The 24,052-nt window shown below is 32.8% G+C and overlaps 1 protein-coding gene across 1 annotated transcript in view; it reads left to right on the top strand.

Moving 5' to 3' along the window:
- The window catches only part of TRHDE (thyrotropin releasing hormone degrading enzyme), a 397,296-nt gene extending 376,196 nt beyond the window's left edge, over positions 1-21,100 (top strand). Inside the window, exons 16-19 of the mRNA XM_019039267.4 lie at positions 5,089-5,256; positions 5,786-5,926; positions 9,701-9,782; positions 15,843-21,100. Coding sequence (XP_018894812.3) covers positions 5,089-5,256; positions 5,786-5,926; positions 9,701-9,782; positions 15,843-15,986 — 535 coding nt within the window. The 3' untranslated portion in view covers positions 15,987-21,100. The remainder of the gene's footprint in view (positions 1-5,088; positions 5,257-5,785; positions 5,927-9,700; positions 9,783-15,842) is intronic.
- Positions 21,101-24,052: the final 2,952 nt, after the last annotated feature.

The raw sequence follows: 24,052 nt of genomic DNA on the forward strand, positions 1-24,052 counted from the left end.
GAAAGTAAAAACTACATCAAGACAAAAATGAAAGCACAATGAATGCACATCATACTGAAACTTATGGGATACAGTAAAAGCAGTACTAAGAGAGAAGTTTATTGTGATAAATACCTATATTTGTAATGACCTGAAACTACCTTTACACCTCAAGGAAATAGAAAAAGAAGAACAAACTATCCACATAGTTAGCAAAAGGGAGGAAATAACAAAGATAAGAACAAAAAAAAAATAGAAAATAGAAAAACAATAGAATAAATCAGACAAGATAAAATTGATAAATCTTAAACTAGATTAGTTAATAAAGAGAGAAGACTCAAAAAGAGAAATGAAGGAGTAGATATTACAACTGATGCCACAGACATAAAGAGGATCAAAAGAAACTACTATGAACAATTATATGCCAACAAATGAAATAACAGAAAAATGGACATGCTCCTTCAAAATATAGCTTATCAAGACTAACCAATGAAGAATTGGCAAGTCTGTACAGATCTATAACTGGGATGGAGATTGAATTAGTAATCAAAAACCTCTCTACAAAGAAAAACCTAGGACTAGATGACTTCACTGAAAGGTGAATTCTACCAAACATTTAAAGAATCCTGTAATCCTTCTGAAACTTTCAAAAAAATTGATGAGGAACACTTCCAAACTTATGTTACCAGCATCACCCTGGTAGCAAAGCCAGGTGAAGACATCACAAGAAATGAAAACTACAGGTAAATACCCCTATGCAGAAATCCTCTACAGAATACTAGCAGCCTGAAACCAATATTACATTAAGGGATGTAATACCATGACCAGCTGGTATTTATCTCTGAGATGCGAGGATGCTTCCACATACAAAAATCAATTAATGTTATATACCACCTTATTAGAATAAACGATAAAAATCACATGATCATCTCAATAAATACAAAGCACTCACAAAATTTAACATCCTTTCATGATAAAAAAAAAATTCTCAACAAATAAGGAATAAAAGGGAAATGCCTCAACATAATTAAGGCCATATATGAAAAGCCTGCAATTAACATTATACTCAATGGTGAAAAATTGAAAGCTTTTCCTCTACAACCAAGAACAAAATCAGAATACCTCCTTTAACCACTTGTATTAAACATTGTACTGGAAACCTTAGCCAGAGAAAATAGGGAGGAAAAAGAAAGAAACGGCATCCTAATTGAAAAGGGAGAAGTAAAATTGTCCCTGTTTGTACATGACATGATCTCATATGTTGAAATCCCTAAAGTCTCCACCAAAAACCATTAGAACTAATAAACAAATTCAGTATATTTTCAGGATATAAAATCAACACACAAAAATCAGTAGTGTTTCTGTACACTAACAATAAACTATCTGAAAAGTAACTCAGGAAAGCAGTCTCACTTACAACAGCACCAAAAATAATAAAATAGGCTGGGCATGGCGGCTCATGCCTGTAATCTCAACACTTTGGGAGGCCAAGGTGGGAGGATCACTTAAGGCCAGGAGTTTGAGACCAACCTGGGAAACATAGAGAGACCCCATCTCTATGAAAAAAAAATACAAAAATAAACTTTCAAAAGAATAAAATACTTAGAAATAAACTTAACTAAGGAAATGAGAAATGTATGTACTAAAATCCATAAAACAGTGATGAAAGAAAATAAAGAAGACACAAATGGAAAGCTATCTGATGTTCATGGATTGGAAGAGTTAATATTTTAAAATTGCAATACTATCCAAAGCAATCTACAGATTCAGTGCAATTTCTATCAAAATTCCAATGACACTTAAAAAAAAAAAAACAATTCTACAATTCATATGGAACCACAAAAGACTACTTTAAAAGCCAAACCTATTTTGAGAAAGGAGAACAATGCTAGAGGAATCACACTTGCTAATTTTAAAATATATTACAAAGCTACAGTGGTCAAAATAATATGGTACTATAATAAAGACTGACATATACACCAATTAAACAGAATATAAAGCCAAAAATAAATTCACAAATATATGCCCAACTGTTCTTCAACAATGGTGACAAATACACAAAAAGATATAAAAAAAAAGATAGTCTTTTCAACGAATTGTGCTGGGAAAACTGGATGTCCATATGCAAAAGAACTAATGAAATTGGACCTTTGTTTTATATACCATACACAAAAATCAATTCAAAATGAATTAAAGACTTAAATGGGGCCCCAAACTGTAAACTTCTTAAAGAAATCATAGGGGAAAACTTCATGACATTGGTCTTGGCAATGATTTCATGGATATCACATCAAAAGCATAGGCAACATAAAAATAAATTGTGGGATTGCATCAAACTAAAAAGCTTCTGCACAGCAAAGGGAACAATCAACAAAAGTAAAAAGGCAACCCACAGAATGGGAGAAAATATTTGCAAACCATGTATCTGAATAAGGGTTTATCTCCAAAATATATAAGACACTCCTTCAACTCAATAGGAAAACAATATTAATCCAATTACAAAAAGGGGTAAGGATTTGAAAAGACTTTTCTCACCAGATGACATAGAGGTGGCCAACAGGTATATGAAAAAAAGTCACTAATCACCAGGAAAATGCAAATGAAAATCACAATGAAATATCACCTCACACTCAGGATAGCTATTATCAAAAAAAAACACAGCAAATGTTGTCAAGGTTGTGGAGAAATCAATACCCTTCCATACTGCTTATGCGAATGCAAAATAGTGCAGCTGCTCTGGTAAACAGTATGGAATGTTCTCAAAAAACTAAAAATAGAACTACAATATAATCCAGCATCCCATTTGTAGATATTTATCTAAAAGAATTGAAATCAAAATATCAAAAACATATTAGCATTCCCAAGTTTATTGCAGCACTAGTCACATTAGCCATGATGTGGAAACAATCTAAATGTTCATCAACAGATGGATGGATAAAGGAAACGTAGTGTACACATACAATGAAATACTATTCAGCCTTTACAAAGAAGGACATTTTTCAATATTGACAATATTTATGAACCTGGAGGACTTTATGCTCAGTGAAAGAGCCAGTCACAGAAAGACAGTTATGATTCCACTTATATGAGATATTTTAAAAAGTGAAGCTTGTAAAATTAAAGAGTGGAATGATGGTTGCCAGGGGCTGGGTACTTTTTACTGGTAACTGTCATATATGGCACCAGTATAGTATGTGGCACTCAAGTGCCTTCCAGGCAACATAGTTTAGTATATTCTGTTACTTTTTTTCTATATTTCTACATGCCTTTTCTTCTTGAACATTGATATTGGAGATTGGTTCTATAGGCGATACAAAAAACCTGACTTAAGGGGCTCTATCCCTATATTCTCTCTGGTATATTAATTGCTTAATAAATACATCTTAGAAAGTAAACTATTACTATAGTATCATGCTTAATATTAAGGAAATGTACATTGATTGATGGGTTAGTGATTTCAGTAGATATTTTATTGTTTTTTTCTTGCAAGTTTTTGTTCACTCTTTTGGCAAAAGTAGGGCAATAATGCACTGTTGTGCTCTGCAGCCTATAATATACAGAGGAAAAGACCCACTCTCTTTTATAGCTGTTGATTTAAGTTATTAAAGATGGAAGCATCTCTGTAATCTTAACCAGAACTGAGCACATCCTTCAAAATGTGGTGGCAATGCCTTCTTTAGTGATTTCAGGGATGCCCTGTGTCAAGCTGGTCATAAACACAGCAGAAAGAACATGTCACCAATAATTGAGAAGGCTTTTGTTGGTACTTTCCACAGGGCTTCCAGTGCTGAGATGGAAAACAAGAGAAAGATGTGAAGCTCTTTAATGGTTTATTCTATGTCTGTGTTTCCTTTGTTTCATTAAAAACAAATCAAACAAAATGTTTTCTAATGCCACAAGGAAAAAGGGCTTCAGTTAACAAAATTAAAGTAACGTTTCTCCAAATACTTTATTTGCTGAAAAAGACAGAATAAGTTTAGCCTTTTCTGGGAACATTAATTTTGTATGATACTTTCTTAGAATTCTACACACTTGGTATAGTGCCACATATTCTGATTGTAGCCCTTCTTAGCTGCTTAACAAAATGAGATTCAGATCATCTTACTGGTAGTTATTCACACAATTCTTCCTGTTTTCCAAATACTCCTTTAATCATAGCAGTATTTTAATCATCGTGGTCCTAAATCTTTAGAAGGCATTGTTTGCTTTTGCTATCCAGAGAAAGCAGTATATTACTGCCACATTCAAATTATTAATGAGAAATTTGATAATAGATTAGTGAATGTTGAAAAAAAGCAAAATTAAATTTTGAAACTTTAAAAAAAAGTATTGGAGCATTTTTCAGAGAAGTATATTAAAAAGTCAGTAAATGTAGGGTACATACCAAAACTTAAAGAAATAATATTTAGTAAGAAAAATCACTAAGGCAAAGTAGGGATGAAAATTTACAACTTATGAATAGCCAAGTCTAATTAAATTTACTCTTTCCCACTATAATATTGCATTTTGGATCAAAGTCAAATTTTAGTATATTTTAAGTTATTTTATAAACATAGGAAAAAATAACTTTCTACTTATGTTTTGGTATCTGTTTATTACCTATATTTATAATCTTCTAGGTCTCCAAAATTTGGAGAGTTGCTTGAGAAGATTACTTATAGAGAAAGTTATCTAAGAATTTAAGAGAAAATGTTTCTGTTCTATCCAAATTAATTAGTGTCCTCAACTGGTACTTTCTTGACATTCTTGGGTCTACCAATTATGAGAGCAAAATCTTTGTGTAATAACCATATTAAAGTTGGTGAAAAGATAAAATGCCTTATTTTCATGGGTTTGTGAAGCCTTTCTGTTACTATTTTTAAGTATAGTCAAGAGTGGAAATAATAATTATGTTCAAAACTACCTTTGAATAAAAGACATTATTTTATTCATCCAGTGAGAAATATTTTTAAAATATTATTACTATGTAGTATTCTGTTTCAGGTAAAATCTAATTAGCAAAATAATCTTTTAAAAAACTGACTGTAGTAAATAAAGCAAAACCTGTCTTTATTTTCAGTACTGTTAAGCTTTTAATTAATAGAAAACCACCATGGGTTGCTTCTTTAGAATACCACTAAATGTTAGAGACATCGTATACTGTACAGGAGTGTCACTACTGGATGAGGATGTCTGGGAATTCATATGGATGAAATTCCATTCCACCACAGCAGTTTCTGAGAAGAAAATATTATTGGAAGCCTTAACTTGCAGTGATGACAGGAATTTATTAAACAGGTAGGCCGACTGATTTTCTAAATGTGTTTCTCTAGTGCAAGTATTCTCTGTTAATCAAATTGCTCTGAAGTTGCTTTTATTTACTTGAATATATGCTAGTTATTTTAAAATATATCTTCCTAAATGTGAGGAAAACTGCCATGTTAATGACTAAAGCTACTTGATTTCAGAGGTTATATCTTTTTATGAGTAATTATTTTATATAATTTATATATGTTTAAGAAGATATTTTATTATAAAAGGAAGTGTTTAATATAAAGAATTTAAAAGGAGAATTTGAATCATCAAACCAGAATTGTGATATATCCTTCCACAAGATTTTTTTAGAGTTTAATGTTTTTAATTAAAATACTGAGTTTGATCCCTTTTATAAACAGAAATGTGTTCTATTTATACGTTTGCATTATTAAAGATTGCACTAGACTATTCTTTTGAAGAATATGACAAACTAGGTCCTATAATTTTAGTAAGATTATAAAAATGTTTAAGTTATTGGACTAAACATTTTTACAAAATTCTATCTTTGAAGGCTTCTAAATCTGTCACTGAATTCTGAGGTGGTGCTGGATCAAGATGCAATTGATGTCATAATCCATGTAGCTCGAAATCCACATGGTCGAGACCTTGCCTGGAAGTTTTTCAGGGATAAATGGAAGATATTAAATACCAGGTAGAAATTAGAATTCTTACTTGAATGAGTAAATTAAAGCCAACATAGGAGGAATAAAGGCCCAAGTTTTGTGTTAAAGCTAAGATCCATGCAATAGGTTTAGATTTTAAAATATTCAACCAAGATAAATGTTGCCACTCCCGTGGAACTCCGAATTATTTTTAAAATTCTATAATTCATTTATTAAAATTGATAAACTTAATTAATTATATGTGCAAACATTTGGAGTATAAAAGGTTTAGCTGAGCAACTTTCCTGGAAAATCTATCAAACTGTCCAAAGTTGAAGACACTGTATCATAAAACCCCTGTATCTTGAATATGTTATAGAAATGATTTATAAATACAGTGGTATTATAAAAATAAAACGTTAATTACTTCCATATAATTGTTTTAAATTTTCTTTAAATATAAATATCTTAAAATACCTGAATAAAACCATGATATAGAGAAGGAATATTAATCATTTGAATCATTGTATAATTCCAGTTGCAGTAAAATTTACTCCCAGGACATCTTGTTTCATGGTGAGAATTCTTTAGCCTCAATTTTATAAGATATTTCATTATGCATTTAAATATATTATAGTACACACTAATTTATTACTCTGATAATCTCTATGGCCTATTAAAATTCAATTTATTATAAAGCGTGTAAATGCTGCTTGTTTTTCTTTAACTTAAATGTTCCCAGACAGTAAGCAGACTTACTGTTCTGTCTCTGAAAAGCTAGTGTGTAAACTTTATTATTTTTAAGCATACCTTCATCAGTTGCCCTGGTATAATGAGTTCAATTAGAATGGCTGTGTCATATTAAAACACTCTATCCATAGGTATTTCATTGTCAGAAAACACTGATATTTCTATAAGACACATTGACTTTTTTAATATTTTCAGCTCAGATCTTATAACAGTTGGACGATTAAAGCTTGCTTTGCTTTTGTGCATATAATAGAGTGAATAGACACTTAAGGTAAAATTAATGTATACAAACATTTAACTTAAAAGAATATCAAACATCTACCAATACACAGTTTCTTTAGGGAGTGGTTTTGTAAATCAGTGTTCAGGGCAATGCAATTATAGGCATATATAGTTTATTGCCTACCAAAAAATGTTTGGTTCCTGATATGCTTATTTTGTCTCACTGAATCCATGATCTCCATCCTATCTAAAAATACGATGGTGTTTACATTGGCAAATAGGAGCATAATCTTCACGGGCTCCTGCTCCTCTGTCGACTTTTTGAATGCTGGCATTCACGGAGCTCTGTTGAAGGCACTCTTCTTCCCACTCTGCAAGTTCTTCCTGATTTTAGATGCCTCCTACTCTCATGGTTTCAATTACTCCCGAATCTGTATCTCTAATTCAGACATTTGCCCTGCCTTTCTCCCTGTGATGGATAATTGCCCATCGACGTTTCCTTTATGAGTGTGCCTGCAAAGCTAAATGGGTGATTTTTCTTTTATCCTCCTTTTCTCAGTAAATCTTGTAGCCATCCACCAATTGCTTAAGCCCAACATCTGGAAGTCTACATAGGCGTCCCCTTTTCTCTTGCCATATATAACAATTAGACTCTAGGTTATATCAATTTAACATTTTCTAAAGTTTGTTGAATTATTCCTCTCTTTTTTTGCAACCACTTCCCCAGTGCAGGTTCTCATCTCTTCCCAGTACTCTTACGATAATAGCCTTCTGTCTCACTGCCTCTATAATTATATAAACACACTTTAGCCTCTTCCCTTCATCCCAAGAACCTTTCAGAAAAGCAAATGTGATATTTCCCTGCTATAAAACTTTCTATGTGAGATTTATAATTTAAGCCCCTTAATATGTCCTCTGCATATTTTGTCAGCGTCTTGTTCTTCAATCCTCAGGCTCACAATGTATCAGTGTATGGACTAATTTTTTCTGTTGATGTTGTTTTTTGTTTTTTGAGACAAGGTCTCACTCTGTCACCCAGGCTGGAGCACAGTGGCACAATCACAGCTCTTTGCAGCCTTGACCTCCTGAGCTCAGGTGATCCTTCCACTTCAGTCTCCTGAGTAGCTGGGACTACAGACATACACCACCACACCCGGCTAATTTTTCTATTTTTTGTAGAGACAAGGTTTCCCCATGTTGCCCAGGCTGGTCTCGAACTCCTGAGCTCAAGCAATCCATCTGCCTTAGCTTCCCAAAAGTGCTGGGATCACAGGCGTGAGCCACCGCCTTGGCCTGTGTGCACTGTTAATATCAAACTGCTTGTAGTTGTCTGCACAAACCATGTCTTTTCACGTCTCTTTGTCTTTGTTTATGTTCATCTTCTGCCTAAAATTACTTTCTTTCCTGTTGCTCAGAACTACTCCATGGTCAATCTAGATGCCATTTTCTCTCAGAAGCCATTCCCAAGACCCTACAGATAAAGAAATCCTCTCTGACCACTGTGTATAATTTTATCACCACCACATTTAGCCACAATACGTGGAAATTATCTGATTACATGTCTAGCTCTTCAAGTGGATAGTATAATACCTTCAAGGAACAGACTGTACCTTATTATTTTCTTATTATGTCTTCACAGGACAATATAAGTAAAAACAACTAACACTTCTTTAGAAAAAGAATTGTTATTTGCCTGCATAATTGGACAATTTTGTACCCACATACTGATTGAAAATGATCACTTACATTATTATTGAATGCCTATTTGTTTGCTTTTACTTAGCTAACTTTTTTTCTGTGGAATAGTTCAATGTCAGAATTATGACAAATCCCAGTGGTCATTTAGTTCAACCTTCTCATTTTATAGATGAGAAAACTAAGTTCTACAGAAGCTAAATTAAATCTTAAATTAGATGCTTAAGATCCTACAAGTTAGGGAAGCACCAGAAAACCTCTTATAACAGTGTGTAGATCCTTGTCTTTAAAAACCCAGAGTCTTATTTTTGTTGTACTCACCTTAGTTCTAAAAGTATGATAACCTGTGATAGGTATCCTTAGCATAGAAGGGACAAATCAGTAAAATGAGTATTCTTTTCAATTCACTGACACAAGTTGTTCCTTGTCTTGGGTCAAAAGTCAAGTAATTGTGTTTGTAGTACAAGGATTAGGCAATCCAAATGAACAAGTAGATGTTTTACTTTAATGTACACATGAAAAAAGCTAATATTTTGGAGAACATTTTTGAGAATGCATTTTGCCTCGGTTTCTAAGAATGAAATATAAAAATGCATTTTTGAGAATGTATTTTGCATCAGTTTCTAAGAATGAAATAAGAAAATGCATTTTTGAGAATGCATTTTGCCTCAATTTCTAAGAATAAAATAATATGAAAATGCCAGTGTCAATTATGACTAATCATATCAAAGGATCTGACAGTGCCCAGGTTGATCCTGCAGCTCCTCTTGCCTTTTATGGAATCATTTTCCCTTCCAGTAAGCTAGGTTGCTTTGTAATTGTAAGTTTTAAAATATTTTGTTCTCAGGCCTTGGCTTGGAAATATACTGTTAATCCCTAAATCCAGTTTTAGAGGGCCCCTTTAAAAAATCTGCTACAACTCAGACTTCTCTGAAACACTGTGAACCATATTAGGTGGGACCTGATGATATCCCAAAGCCATAACTCTTTGTCCCTCCCTGACTCCCTAGAGAAATGGGCTTGAGTGCTCAGAGATCTGGTAGTCTCTGACAACACTGAGCAAATGGAACCCTTGAGAAAACTCTAAAAAATCTTTATAGTAATATTTTTTAAAATTATGACCTGCATTGACATTAAGACTCTTTTTTTCTTTTGAGGTATGGAGAAGCATTGTTTATGAATTCCAAACTCATCAGTGGTGTCACAGAATTTCTTAATACTGAAGGTGAACTCAAAGAGGTAAATATTTTAAGATGAAGTCTAGTTATTTTCTTTTATAAACATTTGAAATTATGCATTTACTTCAGTCATTTCTTTCCAACAGATTCACATCCATTCCTTTTACTTACACACGCACACCACACACACACACACACACACACGTTAAAGACTACTCAATTCATAATTTGCAAAGAGTATTTTTACATGTCAAACATTGAAGGCCTGCAAGGAATGTTTGAATGTAGTAATTTTCAAACCTGGAGACCCACAATCCACTTCAGAGATCATTGATCCAATCAGCTGTTCCTCAAATGATTCTATTAACGCACTGTAGGATTCACTAAATAACAAAACCATCCTGTCAATGACTCAGTATTTGTATAATGGACAAAGGTTGGTGTTGAGATATAGACCATGTGTCTCACTGCTTTGTGGTCAGCCTAAACAGACAACGGACATACTGTACCTAATAATATTGCTTTGTGCTATGTAGCCTCTTAAATGAAACAAATTCTTAAGCGTAGAAAGGAACATATCTGGTAATACATATTGAGATTAATAAATTGCTTTAAAAGTGCTTGGTACAATCACAAGTGAATTTTATTAGTGAAAATAAACTTGATTTTTAAGGACTGGTGTCCAGGTTATGGAGTATCTAACATTTCCTTACTATGTTGTTTCTGGTTTATTACTCTGGAAATTTAAGCCAGCTAGTTTTGTTTGTTTGTTTTGCCATTAAGTCACCTCACTAATATAGAGAGATGAGAAATGGGGAGAGGGTTAAGGAGGAAGGAAAAATAAGCAAAATATAGACTCTTTTAATTGATTACAATGGATAGCGCTTCAAACATTGATGGCCTTTTCTTGTGCTCCTGTTCTCCATTGTAAAATATAGCTGATATTTGACATTGAGAATGATGGTTTTCTCAGTTTTCACTGACAGAATGCCTAACGCTGTGCCCCACAGCTAATCACACTGAGCACCATTCCCTAGAAGCATCAACCCTGGCACCATCCTTAATATCTTCTAATATTGTCCAGTTTCCTATGATTATCCCGTGTGCACTAACTTGGTTTCTTTCACACCATGAGCTAAGCTAAGCTAAGTCTCTGATTGTAATGATTTGAAATTCAGTCTTTATCCCTGCTATGTGTGTTCCCAACCCTGAAGGATTAAATTTGAAAGCCCCAGAACATATTTTACTATTTTTTAAATAAAGGAAGCTAAATGGAAAGGACTGTTTTCATATCCATAAAAAACAGAAAGAAAGAACAAGTAAATTAATGATTGCTCCCAATTTTCTCTGTATTTAAATGAAGTACTTTTAATTTCATGATTTCACATTCAATAATCTGGGAATTAAAGACTCATTTAGTCACAACCTGTGCAGCCATTGAAGTGAGCACAGAGCAAAATCTCTCCCTCTTCTCTTCTCTCCTGTTTGCTTCCTTCGTTCTCTGTGCTTCTCTCCTTCTCTTTTATCTCCTCTCCTCCCTACCTCTCTCTTATCCCTTCTCTAATTTTTCTTCTTCTTGCTTTCCTCTAACTCCGTTTGCCTTTCATATTTTCCTGGACTTGGTATTACCCAGGCTATGAAAAGAAAATATTTTAGACATTTAATTGATTTTATCACATACTGACTGTTTTGTCTTACATATTTCACTGATTTATTAAATTTTTACACTTTATTTAATTGCCATTTTAGATGTTTCAAAGTGCTCCTATAATGAAGGGTATAATTTCAAAATTGAAACTAAATTATGGCTTTTATTTCATTATCTACAAAGCAGCTAACATCACAATGCAGTCTCTAAGTGGCATGAGGAATGAATCTCTTCACTCTGGAGTTATTTACTCTGGCTTTGCAGTTTAACAGATGCTGCCTGAGGCTTTTTAATACTTATATCATCTCTAAGATTGAGTAACATTATTGTCAGATGGGGTGGGGGTTTTGGTTTTTATGATGATAACCCCCTTTCTTAAATAGAAAAGTCTGAGGAGAATTCACTTGCATTCTACCATAACCCATAAGCCTCATAAGCAGAAAGCCCAATGGGCTCCCTTTGGATATGACATATTCTTATTTCCAAGGGTTTATAGATCAAAAGGGAATCAGCATCTTTATGAATTCTGAAAATTCATTCCAGATTTTAATGATCCTCATCAGCTTTAGGTGGATTCAGTAAAGACGCTTACATTGTTCCATGGTTTTCTCCCAAAAACAGTATTCTAGTACCTGAAACTGGAGTTTCCTTTTAATTTTAATTGCATGGCTCTAGCAATTTGAACAATATTTCTCCATAAGGCAATCTGTTATTTATTTAATTTTAAACTAATGGAGACGATCTTCTTGAACCTCAGAGGCCCTTGCCATTTTTCCACATTAATGACTATTAACCAGTCCTTTCACATGCCCATTTTTCTGCTTTTTAAACCTAATATACCTCACTGTTGTGGAGGAACATAGATCCTATGCATCAAAGGCATTACATTTACAGTTTTAATATTGAAGATATAAACTTTATAATAGGGCAATAGTTAATTCTATTCATTTACATAGTTATTAAGAGTATATTATGTTTTACAATCTACTCTAAAAATAATTTATCTTATGATGTTGATATCTAGGATACCCTGAAATAAGAGGAAATTTTAATGCTGAAATCTTTTTAATAGAAAAATTAACAAACATGCTTCAAAGTTTTATGCTAAGAAGATAGGGAGCACAAACAACATTGCCATTTTATTAAATGTTATTTTATAAAAGTGCCTAAAGTTGCAACATTTTAAAATAAAATCATATCATGGTATAGTTAGAAAACACAATTTAAAACAAAAACAAAAACAGAAACAAAAACTAATGGTGTAGGGTCCAGCCCTACAGGACTTAGCAGGTATTCTCCCCGCTTGCGGAGACAGGAGATTGTAAGAAATAAAGACACAAGACAAAGAGATAAAGAGAAAACAGCTGGGCCCCGGGGACCACTACCACCGAGATGAGGAGACTGGTAGTGGCCCCGAATGGCTGGGCGTGCTGATGTTTATTGTATACAAGACAAGGGGGCAGGGTAAGGAGGGTAAGTCATCCAAGTGATTGATAAGGTCAAGCAAGTCACATGATCATGGGACAGGGGGCCCTTCCCTTTTAGGTAGCCAAAGCAGAGAGGGAAGGCAGCATATGTCAGCGTTTTCTTCTATGCACTTCTAAGAAAGATCAAAGACTTTAAGACTTTCACTATTTCTTCCACCGCTATCTACTACGAACTTCAAAGAGGAACCAGGAGTACGGGAGGAACATGAAAGTGGACAAGGAGCATGAGCATTGAAACACAGCACCACAGGGAGGGGTTTAGGCCTCTGGATGTCTGTGGGTAGGCCTGGATAATATCCAGCCTCCCACAAGAAGCTGGTGGAGCAGAGTGTTCCCTGACTCCTCCAAGGAAAGGAGACTCCCTTTTGCAGTCTGATAAGGAACGGGTGCCTTCCCTGGCACTGGCATTACTGCTTGACCAAGGAGCCCTCAAGCGGCCCTTATGCGGGCATGACAGAGGGCTCACCTCTTGCCTTCTAGGTCACTTCTCACAATGTCCCTTCAGCACCTGACCCTATACTCGCCGGTTATTCCTAGGTTATGTTAGTAATGCAACAAAGAGTAATATTAAAAGCTAATGATTAATAATGTTTATACTAATGATTGATAATTGTCCATGATCATCTCTGTATCTAATTTGTATTATAACTATTCTTTATTCTAACTATTTTCTTTATTACACTGCTACAGTTTGTGCCTTCAGTCTCTTGCCTCGGCACCCGGGTAATTCTTCGCCCACAAATGGCAGCATAAATCCTACCAAAGAGTGGAAGAAATAAGCAAACTAGAATGCTAACTGCCTTTCTTTTACCCCAAGCCCTCTAAGGTGAGGCAGGGGTTTGTAAGGCACTGTGAGCATGCACTAGGGCCAGTCAGAGGCAATTCCAACCACATGTTGGATATCAGAGCTATGGAGAATTATGGGGCATAAGATCAATTAATGGCAACTGTAGAAAGTAGGCCAGATGTGTTCTGATGAGTAAGTTCCTCTTAAGACACATATGAGGCACCTCAGACTCTCTGAGCCCACAAGGGGAGTATTTACTGCACTTAAATCATGATTTAAGAAGTGAATCTCTAGAGACCCACCAGTTCACATTTTCTGTTGAGAGTTCTTTTGCAGGATAATCCAACCTACTATCTCTCTGTCAATAAATGTTCATATTCAAACCCATAGTTTGCCTTTGAGGAGGACTTTAGAGTTTTACTTTATGTGTTTAGGCTGGCTTACCATCTCATAAGGAAGCCAAGAGCATGCTCCACAGAGTTAAAGTTGCCAAAGGGTCATTTATGACTCTCTGGTGTATTCAGTGACTGCCTAGGAAAAAAAGTAATAATTCAGAATATACTTTAAAAGGAACATATGTAATTTTTTTCTGATTGACCTATAACATGTAAATAATGCCATTATAATATCATATTTTTATAATAAATTAAAATGAAATTCAAAACATAGATCAAAATGTATTACTTTTTGCTTTAAGGATATAGACTGGATGAGTCTGAACATAAATATATAAGTACAAATGTATTCTTGTGTTAATCAGATAAAGTTTAAAATTATGATTCAAGTACTTCCATTAGACTCCCCCTTTATATATATGTGTATATATATTTCTATCCCCATGGCACAATGCCTGCAACATTAATATTTATTAACTCCAATCCCTTTGCTTCTTCCTTTTTTCTTAATATATGTAATTTGGTCAAATGCCATATCAGTTTTAAGGACAACACCCATAATTCTTTGTTATACATTGGCTATTTTACATGTTTGTTATGAAAGCACAGTGATTTAGAAATCTTCTAAAGGATGTACCTCTGAGATACAGTTATCCATTGCTAATGCTGCTGGGCAAAGGGCTTTGTAGGAAAGCAGAGTAAAAACTCTGAGAAAACCCATCAGTATCATGTAATCAAAGTAACACTTATAAATAAACTAAGCTATCCATGAACTAATTTCTAAATCAATTCAGAAAGTTATAACCGCATTTTAACTCCATCCTCGACTACCATTTCTGCCTGCCCCTGAGCCAATCTTGATACACTGCATTTCCCTCCTGGCATATCTTCCATGTGGCGCCCACCATATGATGAATCACACCCCACACTAATTATACCACATAATGTTTCTGTGTTGCAAGTTGATTTTTCACATTTGTCTATTAGCATCACAATTGTTAGTTCATTGCCAGCTTCTTAAGATATATCAAACAGAAAGGAAAACTTCTGGTATTTAATCTTGAAGTAAAATCTTGGAGTATTTCCAGAGTATGTGAACTCTCCAAATAAAATTTTTTGTCAAAAAATATGGCAAAACATTTAAGAATTATAACTTAAATGCTCAGATTCTCTAGCTAAATAAGACCATATCCCTCCTTTATTCTTTCAAAATCTAGTTACACAGGTGATTGCCATGTCATTAATCATACAATTTTCATAGCACCATTACTTTTTTTCCACTAGACAATACTTTGGTTATTCAATGACATCAAAGATAATGTCAAGCCCAATACCACTCATTTGGAGAAGATGAAAAATAATTTTCTCTCTGCAGACAAAATGTGAACTTTAATCCTTATATTCAGTGTTTAAGGCTACTTGGTGCATTGTATACACATTGAAGTTAGAACTAGTCCTTGCCACAATCCCATCAACTGATTTTGAAATGATCAATTAAATGTCTGTTTTAATATCTAATCATGAAACATGAAGCTGAATTTGGAGCTATTTAAGTTGTAATGTCCACTGTTTTTTTTCTGTTCCAAAATCAATTACATCACAACTAATTGACATAATCTGTCATATTTCATTCAGTTGCCAAGCTCACTCCACAGTACTAAATGTATCTTCTATAGTGGTTGTGACATTTTGTTTCAAATATATTCTGTTTTTTAATGTTTCAAATAGATTCTTGTTCATGTTTGTTGGACATGAGTTCTTTTTAAGACAGGCAGATTTACCATTTAAAAATTTCTTTTTCCAGCTCAAGAACTTCATGAAAAACTATGATGGGGTAGCTGCTGCTTCTTTCTCACGAGCTGTGGAAACTGTTGAAGCCAATGTGCGCTGGAAAATGCTTTACCAAGATGAGCTTTTCCAATGGTTAGGAAAAGCTCTAAGACACTAATATATGTATCTTATAAACAAACAGTTCAACTCAGAAGTTTATGAGAAGACACGCTTTTTGTGGAATGAGGAAAATGTACTACATAGAAAATGGCCAGATTTTCAGTGTTAACGTGTGGGAGGAATTTTTTTTTAGTTTTTATTTTTTGGTTTTGGGGGATATTTTTTATTTGTTTCATTCATTCTGTTCTGTTTCTCTACTGGGTGTTCCTCTCTAAAGAAACTCTTGCAAATGAAACTAGCCATGATTGCTTCAGCTGTACATTCCTTGCTGTACAGGACCAAATATGATAGTGATGCATGTCGATGTTAGTCAATTTGGAAAAACATATTCAGAATATCTGTGCATGGATATATGGTCCTGCCTGTGTTCCAGCATGCTTATTTCAAACGTCCAGTGTTGTGTGTGAATATGTGTTACACCTAGGATGGGCATTATGCAAAAGCACAAAGATTATATATGACAATCAGTGTTGCAATGAAAGAAACACTAAAAACAGAAACGATATTCTCAATTTTGGGCAATGTGAGAGGTAAAATAGCCCTTGACATGATGAACATCACTTATTTCAGCACTTGGATTGTCTGGCAATGATTACTGTGTTGCTAACTCATTTTCTTTGAGTTAAAGCTGTGTATACATTTTAAAAGGCATATAGATAGTGTATGCATATGTATATGTACATAGGGAAGCCCCATATGTATATAGTATGTTGTACACTGCACATGTACAAAGAATGTCTTCAGATAAAAGAAAATTTATCTCTTTTTATAAACTTAAGGACAGTTGCAAAAGGCTTCAAGGAATTTATCTCAACATTATTCTTTCTATGTCCTAACTAAATTTCTCAACTGTTATGAATTTTTCATCTACTTCTTGAACAGTGGTCTATTCTGCTACATGAAGATGAATACAAACAAAATTTTTGTATAAACTACTATTCCAGTTCTCCTGTGTCAGTCTTGCCTATAGATTTTGCCATCGTTTTCTGTCAAAGTTCCTTTTGCATGAAACAATTATGCAAACTTATAATTCTTAGTGCTGAAAAAGAGTTTATTTTCCATCTTGTTTGTTTTCCTACCTTATGCTGAGTAGTCCAGAGAGTTAAAAAAATTCTCTGCATGTTGGTCTTTTAAGTCTGTTTTGCTCTAATCCTCCATTAAGCGAGCATACCTCAAGTGGGTCTATTAGCATTTAATGACCTTTTATGCCAGTTGTGCCATCCCTTAAGATGAAAAGTTCCTTTTCTTGTGTTAATGTACAAAGCTTTTCTTTTGGCACTGACAACTGTGTTCTACCTGGGAATTTTGAATAGCCATTTTCATGGCTGTGTGTTGTGTAACACAAATGTTTTTAAATGGTATTCTCACCCAGTAGGCCAGCTCTCCAAACGTTGCTTAGATGCTTCAAAATTAGCATATTTTAAGTTTACCAGTATAAAATACCAATGCAACTACTCTACATAGCCAAATGTTTGTAAATCACGTCTTATTTTCCTGAGGTTTTTCACTCCACCAGATCTTACAAATCATTGAAAGAAATATATTCTAACAGTATGCACTGAATAGTGAAAATAAATAATTAGACATTTTAGGAACCAGAGCCATAGAATTATTTTAAATTAGTAGAAAAGAGGAGCTATTTCCGAATCTATAGAATAAAGTACCACCTAAAACTGAATTTTATCATATAAGCAAGTAATACCTATTAGTCATACCTAAATTTTTCAGCACTTCATTCAATTAAAATACATGAATTTTAAATATTTTACATGATGTGAATAGGCATGATAATACTTTTAGTATAAAATCTAAACTTTTTCCATTTATCAGAAATGATAAAATCCAGTTACTACATATCACGTTTATAAAATCCTTAATTAAATGAGTAACTTCTAAAATATAACAATAATAAACATCACACTGCGATAGAGGTCCCAAATATGTGCTCTATCACCACTGAATTCATGTAATAGATAAGAAAAAAATTAGAGGTGTCTTGTTTTGTGTCAGGAATTACTAAAATCTCTTAGTAGTTGTGGTATATTTTTGAGTAAAATTACCATTTCCAGATTTGAGTTTGAAGGGCTTTTATAGTTGTATTTTCCTCCTCACTGTTAATAATCATAATCCTTTTTCAGTATTTTAGTGGCCTTGAACAACTGGTTTATCTACAATCTCAAATCCTAAGTGTATAATTATGTGCAATGTTCAATACCTCATATAATACTTGCTCAACAGTATAGTGGTACCAATGGCATTAAGATGGTGTTTTTGTTCTACATATCTTTCAATAATTTATTCTTTCTAATGTTGAAATTATATCAGGCTTTACCGGTTTTTTTAGTTGTTTAAATAAGTAATATTTTCAAAAGAATAAAATAACCAATGATATCTCTTGGAATAATCTGTAAAACGTAGTTATAAAATTCTATTTTCTACTTAGAGTTTTTATCTTTTCTTTTTTGTCGGCTTTACAAATTATATGTATGCATGAAATAACTAACTGTTGAAAGTGTCCGACCTCCAGCCATAGCAATTTGCTGTGCCAATATGTGTACAAAAAAGTAGTTTCAATTAGAAAGGACAACATTATTTATCACATTGAGTATTAAACATTTCCAGGTAACTTGTAAATAAAAAGATTTCCCCATTTTTACACATTTTTTCTTAAAATTTTTCTATAATCTTTGAAGTTTCTAAAATACACAATCTCAACCTCTGAGACTAACATCTACAATACTAGGTCTATTCTTGAGTTTCAATAACGTGTATTTTAGTTGGGTCATAAACTTGCATTATTTTATATTATCTCCAGGACAATTATGTCATAGGACTAAGATTTTTGTGATAGTATTATTTACAAATATTATAAGTATAATATCTTGTGAGGCTATTATTAAGGTCATGCCATGTATTGATAAAATGCATTGCTTTCTCAAAGAACTGTTACACATTTTGTTTTATTTGACTCATCACAAAAACATAATAAATGTTGTGAGCCCTAATATTCTGATGAGAAAACTGGGGCTCAGGTAGCAACATGAGCTATTTAAAACTACAAAATAGGGCTGGGCACAGTGGCTCATGCCTGTAATCCCAGCACTCTGGGAGGTTGAGGGTGGGAGGATCACTTGAGCCCAGGGGTTTGAGACCAGTCTGGGAAACATATTGAGGCCCCATTTCTATAAAAATAAAAATGAAAACTTTTAGCCAGGCATGGTGGTGTGCACCTGTTGTCCCAGCTACTGGGGAGGCTGAGGTGGGAGAATTATTTAAGTCCAAAAGTTCAGTGCTCTAGTGAGCTATGATCACTGTACTCCAGCCTGGGTGACAGAGTGAGATCCTGTCTCTAAAAAAATAAAATAAAATCACAATGTTGTTATTTTGGGAACCAATATAATAACCTAAGTCTATCACAACATCATTCCCCAACTAAAATATAAATATATGTTGAAAATATCTCTATCGATTGCATTAATTGGAGATTTTCCAAATACTAGACCAGCATCAAAATACACAGTTAAATATATTTGCAGTAATTCCATTGTTTGTTAACTTTTGCATTTCTAATTTGCAGGATGTTAAACAACTGGATGAAATGTTATGATTTAATTTGGTCAGTATAAATAATCAAATATTGGGACAAAGAATTTAATTCATTTAGTTTATTAATTATATTTCCTGTCTGTATCTTTTATTGAACATTGTTTAAACATAACCTTAAAGTACTGATAATTTGCTTAATTTTCAACACAAATTTATCTGACAAATTCTGTCTATAGTAACAGATGGTCAGAATGCAGATAAATTGTGTGCATCTCAATCAGTAAAAATAATATTCGGTAAAATGTCTATAAATCTGTGCAGACTAAGTTGTGAAAAACAATGCAATTTTAGTACTGCTGGATTAGATGCAGTAAAGGAATCCCTAAGGAAGTTTACAATAATACATTTAATTAAAATCTACTGGCAATTAGAATTTTAAGGAATTCTTTTCTAAGAAGTTGGAGAACCTAAAATAGCTTGCTTATTCGCCTGGGTACTCTCATGAAGCAACCATGTACACCTAATAAAGAAATAGTAAAAGCACATATAATGAAAAATAATTAAGATTTCTTCCACCTGATTTTTTCATTATCAGAGATAATTATCAGAGATAATTTTTCATTGTCAGAGATCATAGCTGAATTATCATTTGACAATACATAATATATAGTATAGATACAATATATAACTATACTTAAAGAAATATTTATTGAGCATCTTTTATTTCACAAGGCACTTAGTGAGGGAAAGGAATACAGAGATGAATATGGCCTGAAGGAATGAACTCATATCACAATAAATGAAAAAGAAAAAGAAATAATGAACCAAGGGAATGAAGGCAACAGGAAAAATAATTCCTTGCTACAGAGGGGAAGTCAATCATTTTTAGGTATACATAATATTATACAACTATTTTTGTACACTAGTTCTCAAAACGTTTATGATACCTAGTATAATTTTTATTGTTTGATTTCCTAGTGCTTAATTGTGTTTTACAGAAATATGTTACATTTTGAAATTATAATAAAATAATAGAGTTTAAACTCTAATAATTGGAATATAAATTGGGATGGAATTTATCCTTAAGAAAAGCTGTTTGAACAATTTAGTAGTATTAGTAAGTTGCAGGAATACTTTAATCTACTTTTGAAAAAGTAGTTCAAGTTTTCTAAAATGGTTTCAGCATACTATCGGTATCTCACAATGTGTTAATTTTAAGTTAATTATATATTCTTTAAAGCAGATTAAATAATACTTGTCCTAAGCATAATTTATTTGTTGAAATTAGTATATGTGAACTTATGAAAAAATGTTCTTGTAAATTATTCTAGAATCCCAAATTTTAATTATATAAGAACAACCTTTTGTTCAATTGCTTTGAACTAATGATGAAGTTTTTTAAAATATTAAGTATTTTATTTAATGTGATATAGATCCAGGAAAAGTCTAACAAAAATGTACTTCAGTAGTTTTATTTTTATTTTGTGAAATTTTATTTTAAAGTTTAGGTAAGGAAAGTTTTTAAACTGTCTTAAATATTTAATAAAAGCAGTTGTTAAAAATGTATGTTCTAATGTTAACTACACTACATATATGCCATTGCATGCATTTTGTTTTTTAAATAGGTTTTTCACCACTGGCCCCACTAGTAGATGATTTTACCCCAGATTTTGAAAACATACCACTTTAATGGCCTTTATTTCAAATACTTCGTACTTTAGGGATAGTATTTTGAAGATGTTTATCTTTTGTACATTCCTAGTTCATTTATTAATGTACTAAGAAAAAGAAAACAAAATGATTCTTTTGTTCTGAATTAAATGTTTGTGCTGTATTAATGTTAAGTGAGTTAAGATAAAGGGAAGCTACAAAAATTTGAATGCCTACTAAATGCTAGGCACTTTATAGGTGTCTGTTTTAATATATGTCTATTAGTATCACATCAATTAATAACCCTGTGAAATGTCATTAGCTCTAATTCACCAAAGAGTAGATGGAGGCAGAGTTGTTATCAGTTTACATAATTAATTAGTGGTATTCACTTGGATTCAAAACTCTGCAAACTGAAGCCTTATATAGCTCAAACTAGTCATTAATCTGCCCTCAGCATGCATGAAAACATAATGTTTATCCGTACAGACCATTCTCTATAGCAGATTTGAATAGGTACTTAGCACACTTCATCATTGTCACTGGCTCTTTCGAAAGAAGTATTAATTTGTGCATTCTGGTTTACCATTCATTTCTTAACAAAGTTGCTTTATACATTCCATAAAAAGTTTTCATGAAAACATTTTACATTAGCATGTTGTGTAGTGGGTTTTAAGTTATAACAGGTAATTAACAGATATTTCGGCCAACGAGACACACACACATGAAAAAAATAAGTGAAAAGACAGAATAAATTGCAAAGGTTTTACCAGTGGACCACAAAGTTAAGGTTAAACTTCTGTCTTTGCATGTGGAGGAGACATATTAGTCTAGCCAGAACTTTCCTTTTGCTTAGCAGTGAGGTCAGAGAAGTATCTCTGTCGTTCTGCTTAGAAGCATAGATGGACTGCAATTGCTTAATTTACTTAAACTTAACATTTTCAATGGGTCTGCTGTGTGAAGATACAGTCTAAGATAAGTGCTTTGACTTGCCTCTGCACAGGTCAACTTATTTCTCATCACACACATTTTTCTTATGTCATATAAGTAAAGGAAAGAGTGAAACGTTTTATAGAAAATATTACAGTGGAGTTAAGAACATCTGCCTCAAATGTACAGTGCATTTACTTTTTAAGTTAATCATTTAGTAGCTACCCTTTTAACCTCTACTATGTTCACAGTATTGCATTTGCTCTTGTAAACAATTTTGTTCCCACCTTTACATAGCGTATGACCTACTCAGTGAGAACATTCATTATTAAGTTTTTGCTATTAATTTTCATTTAAAATAGGTTTATTAACTAGCAAATCTCAAATGCAAAACATTTTTGAGTGAATTTTTCCTCAGATGTTGTATTCTACCTTTCAAAATATTGTGTAACAGCAATTCCACATTATCCTTTTGAATGCTACCTATATATTGCCACATATAAAGATATTTTTCATTTTTCATTTTTCATTGCTATCTTTTAATCCCTTTGCATTTTGATAATATTGAAAACAGATTAGGGCTGAAAAACTAAAAAAGATTAGGGCTTGTATTATGCATTGTCTAGTTACTTGAACAATAAGAGAAATTCTATCTCTGAGCTTTCATAATTGGCTTTCTGGACACCACTGAGTTTATTAGATAATCTTTAAAAATATTATGAACTATTTTGAATGGACCTAAATTTATTCAGTAATAAAGTTTACTTTCCTAAATCCATTCCCCAAGTGAACAGGCTTATTTAAAATATGCCATATAAAAGCACTTTTCCTTTCTAACATTTTATGACTTAGGAATTAAAAAGTAGCTGTTCTTTCAGTAAATAAGTGTTAATAAAGCAGTGACCAAAGAAATAACCTTTTGTTAGTTTAGCAGATAAATGTTTTCAATGTATGCCTTTAAAATTATTCAGTAAAAATTGAATTAGTACGTATTCAACATGAAATTTTTAGTCTATTCTGACCAAGCACTAATAAAATTGATTTTCCTAAATGAGAAAATTTGTCTTCTGTATTTTAAGCAGAAAAAATATGAATTCTGCCTCTGATAATCAAATTTTGTACAGTAATGTGTAATGTATCACAATTTAAAAAGTTTTAATTTTCTGACATGCAGATAAGGCCAAAATAAATAATACCATCTTTTTTTCACTTGAAAATACATTTTTAAAATTTTGAGTATATATATTATAGAGGTCCATGCAAATGGAAAAAAATTATTCTCTTCTGACATGGACTTTTTCATGACTATACACATGCTGAAGCTAGAATAAAAACATATATTTGTGTTATATTGTAAAAACGAAAAATAACAATTTGTTCTCCTTTCTAATTATATGCCTTTAGAATAAATGAAATGATCTGCACTTTGGTAAAAAGTGATTTCACCTGAAATGCATTTCAGATTGCTTTTTAATAGGTTTTCTGCATTCAACAGACTGTCAGGCTCTGAATTTCAAGAACAGTTTTCAATAACAACAGGGCTATAAAATATATATAATCATGATTCGTAAGTAGTACTCAAAATATATTTTCAATGTCTCTGGGTTTTTCTGTTTCTAAGGATTAGGCAGAAAACATTAGAATTTGACTTTGCGGAGCCACTCATTTTAGCTTTTCCCATAATACTTTATACGGCCATAGATAATCCTCCTCTGGTCCGTGAACATGAGGGTAAGAAATAGAAGGCCTTCCAAGCCAGAGCAAAGAATATTTCTATTAAAGGATATAGACAGTGTCTTGTGTGTGTGTGTGTGTGTACGTATGTATTTATATCTCTTCAGTAGTGTCTACATTACATATACATGTATAACATGTATACATATATTTATGCATAACTATATATAATAAAATATCCATATACTATGTATATACATAATC

This window comes from Gorilla gorilla, chromosome 10 (genome assembly GCF_029281585.2).
Source record: "Gorilla gorilla gorilla isolate KB3781 chromosome 10, NHGRI_mGorGor1-v2.1_pri, whole genome shotgun sequence".
Taxonomy (NCBI): Eukaryota; Metazoa; Chordata; class Mammalia; order Primates; family Hominidae; genus Gorilla; species Gorilla gorilla.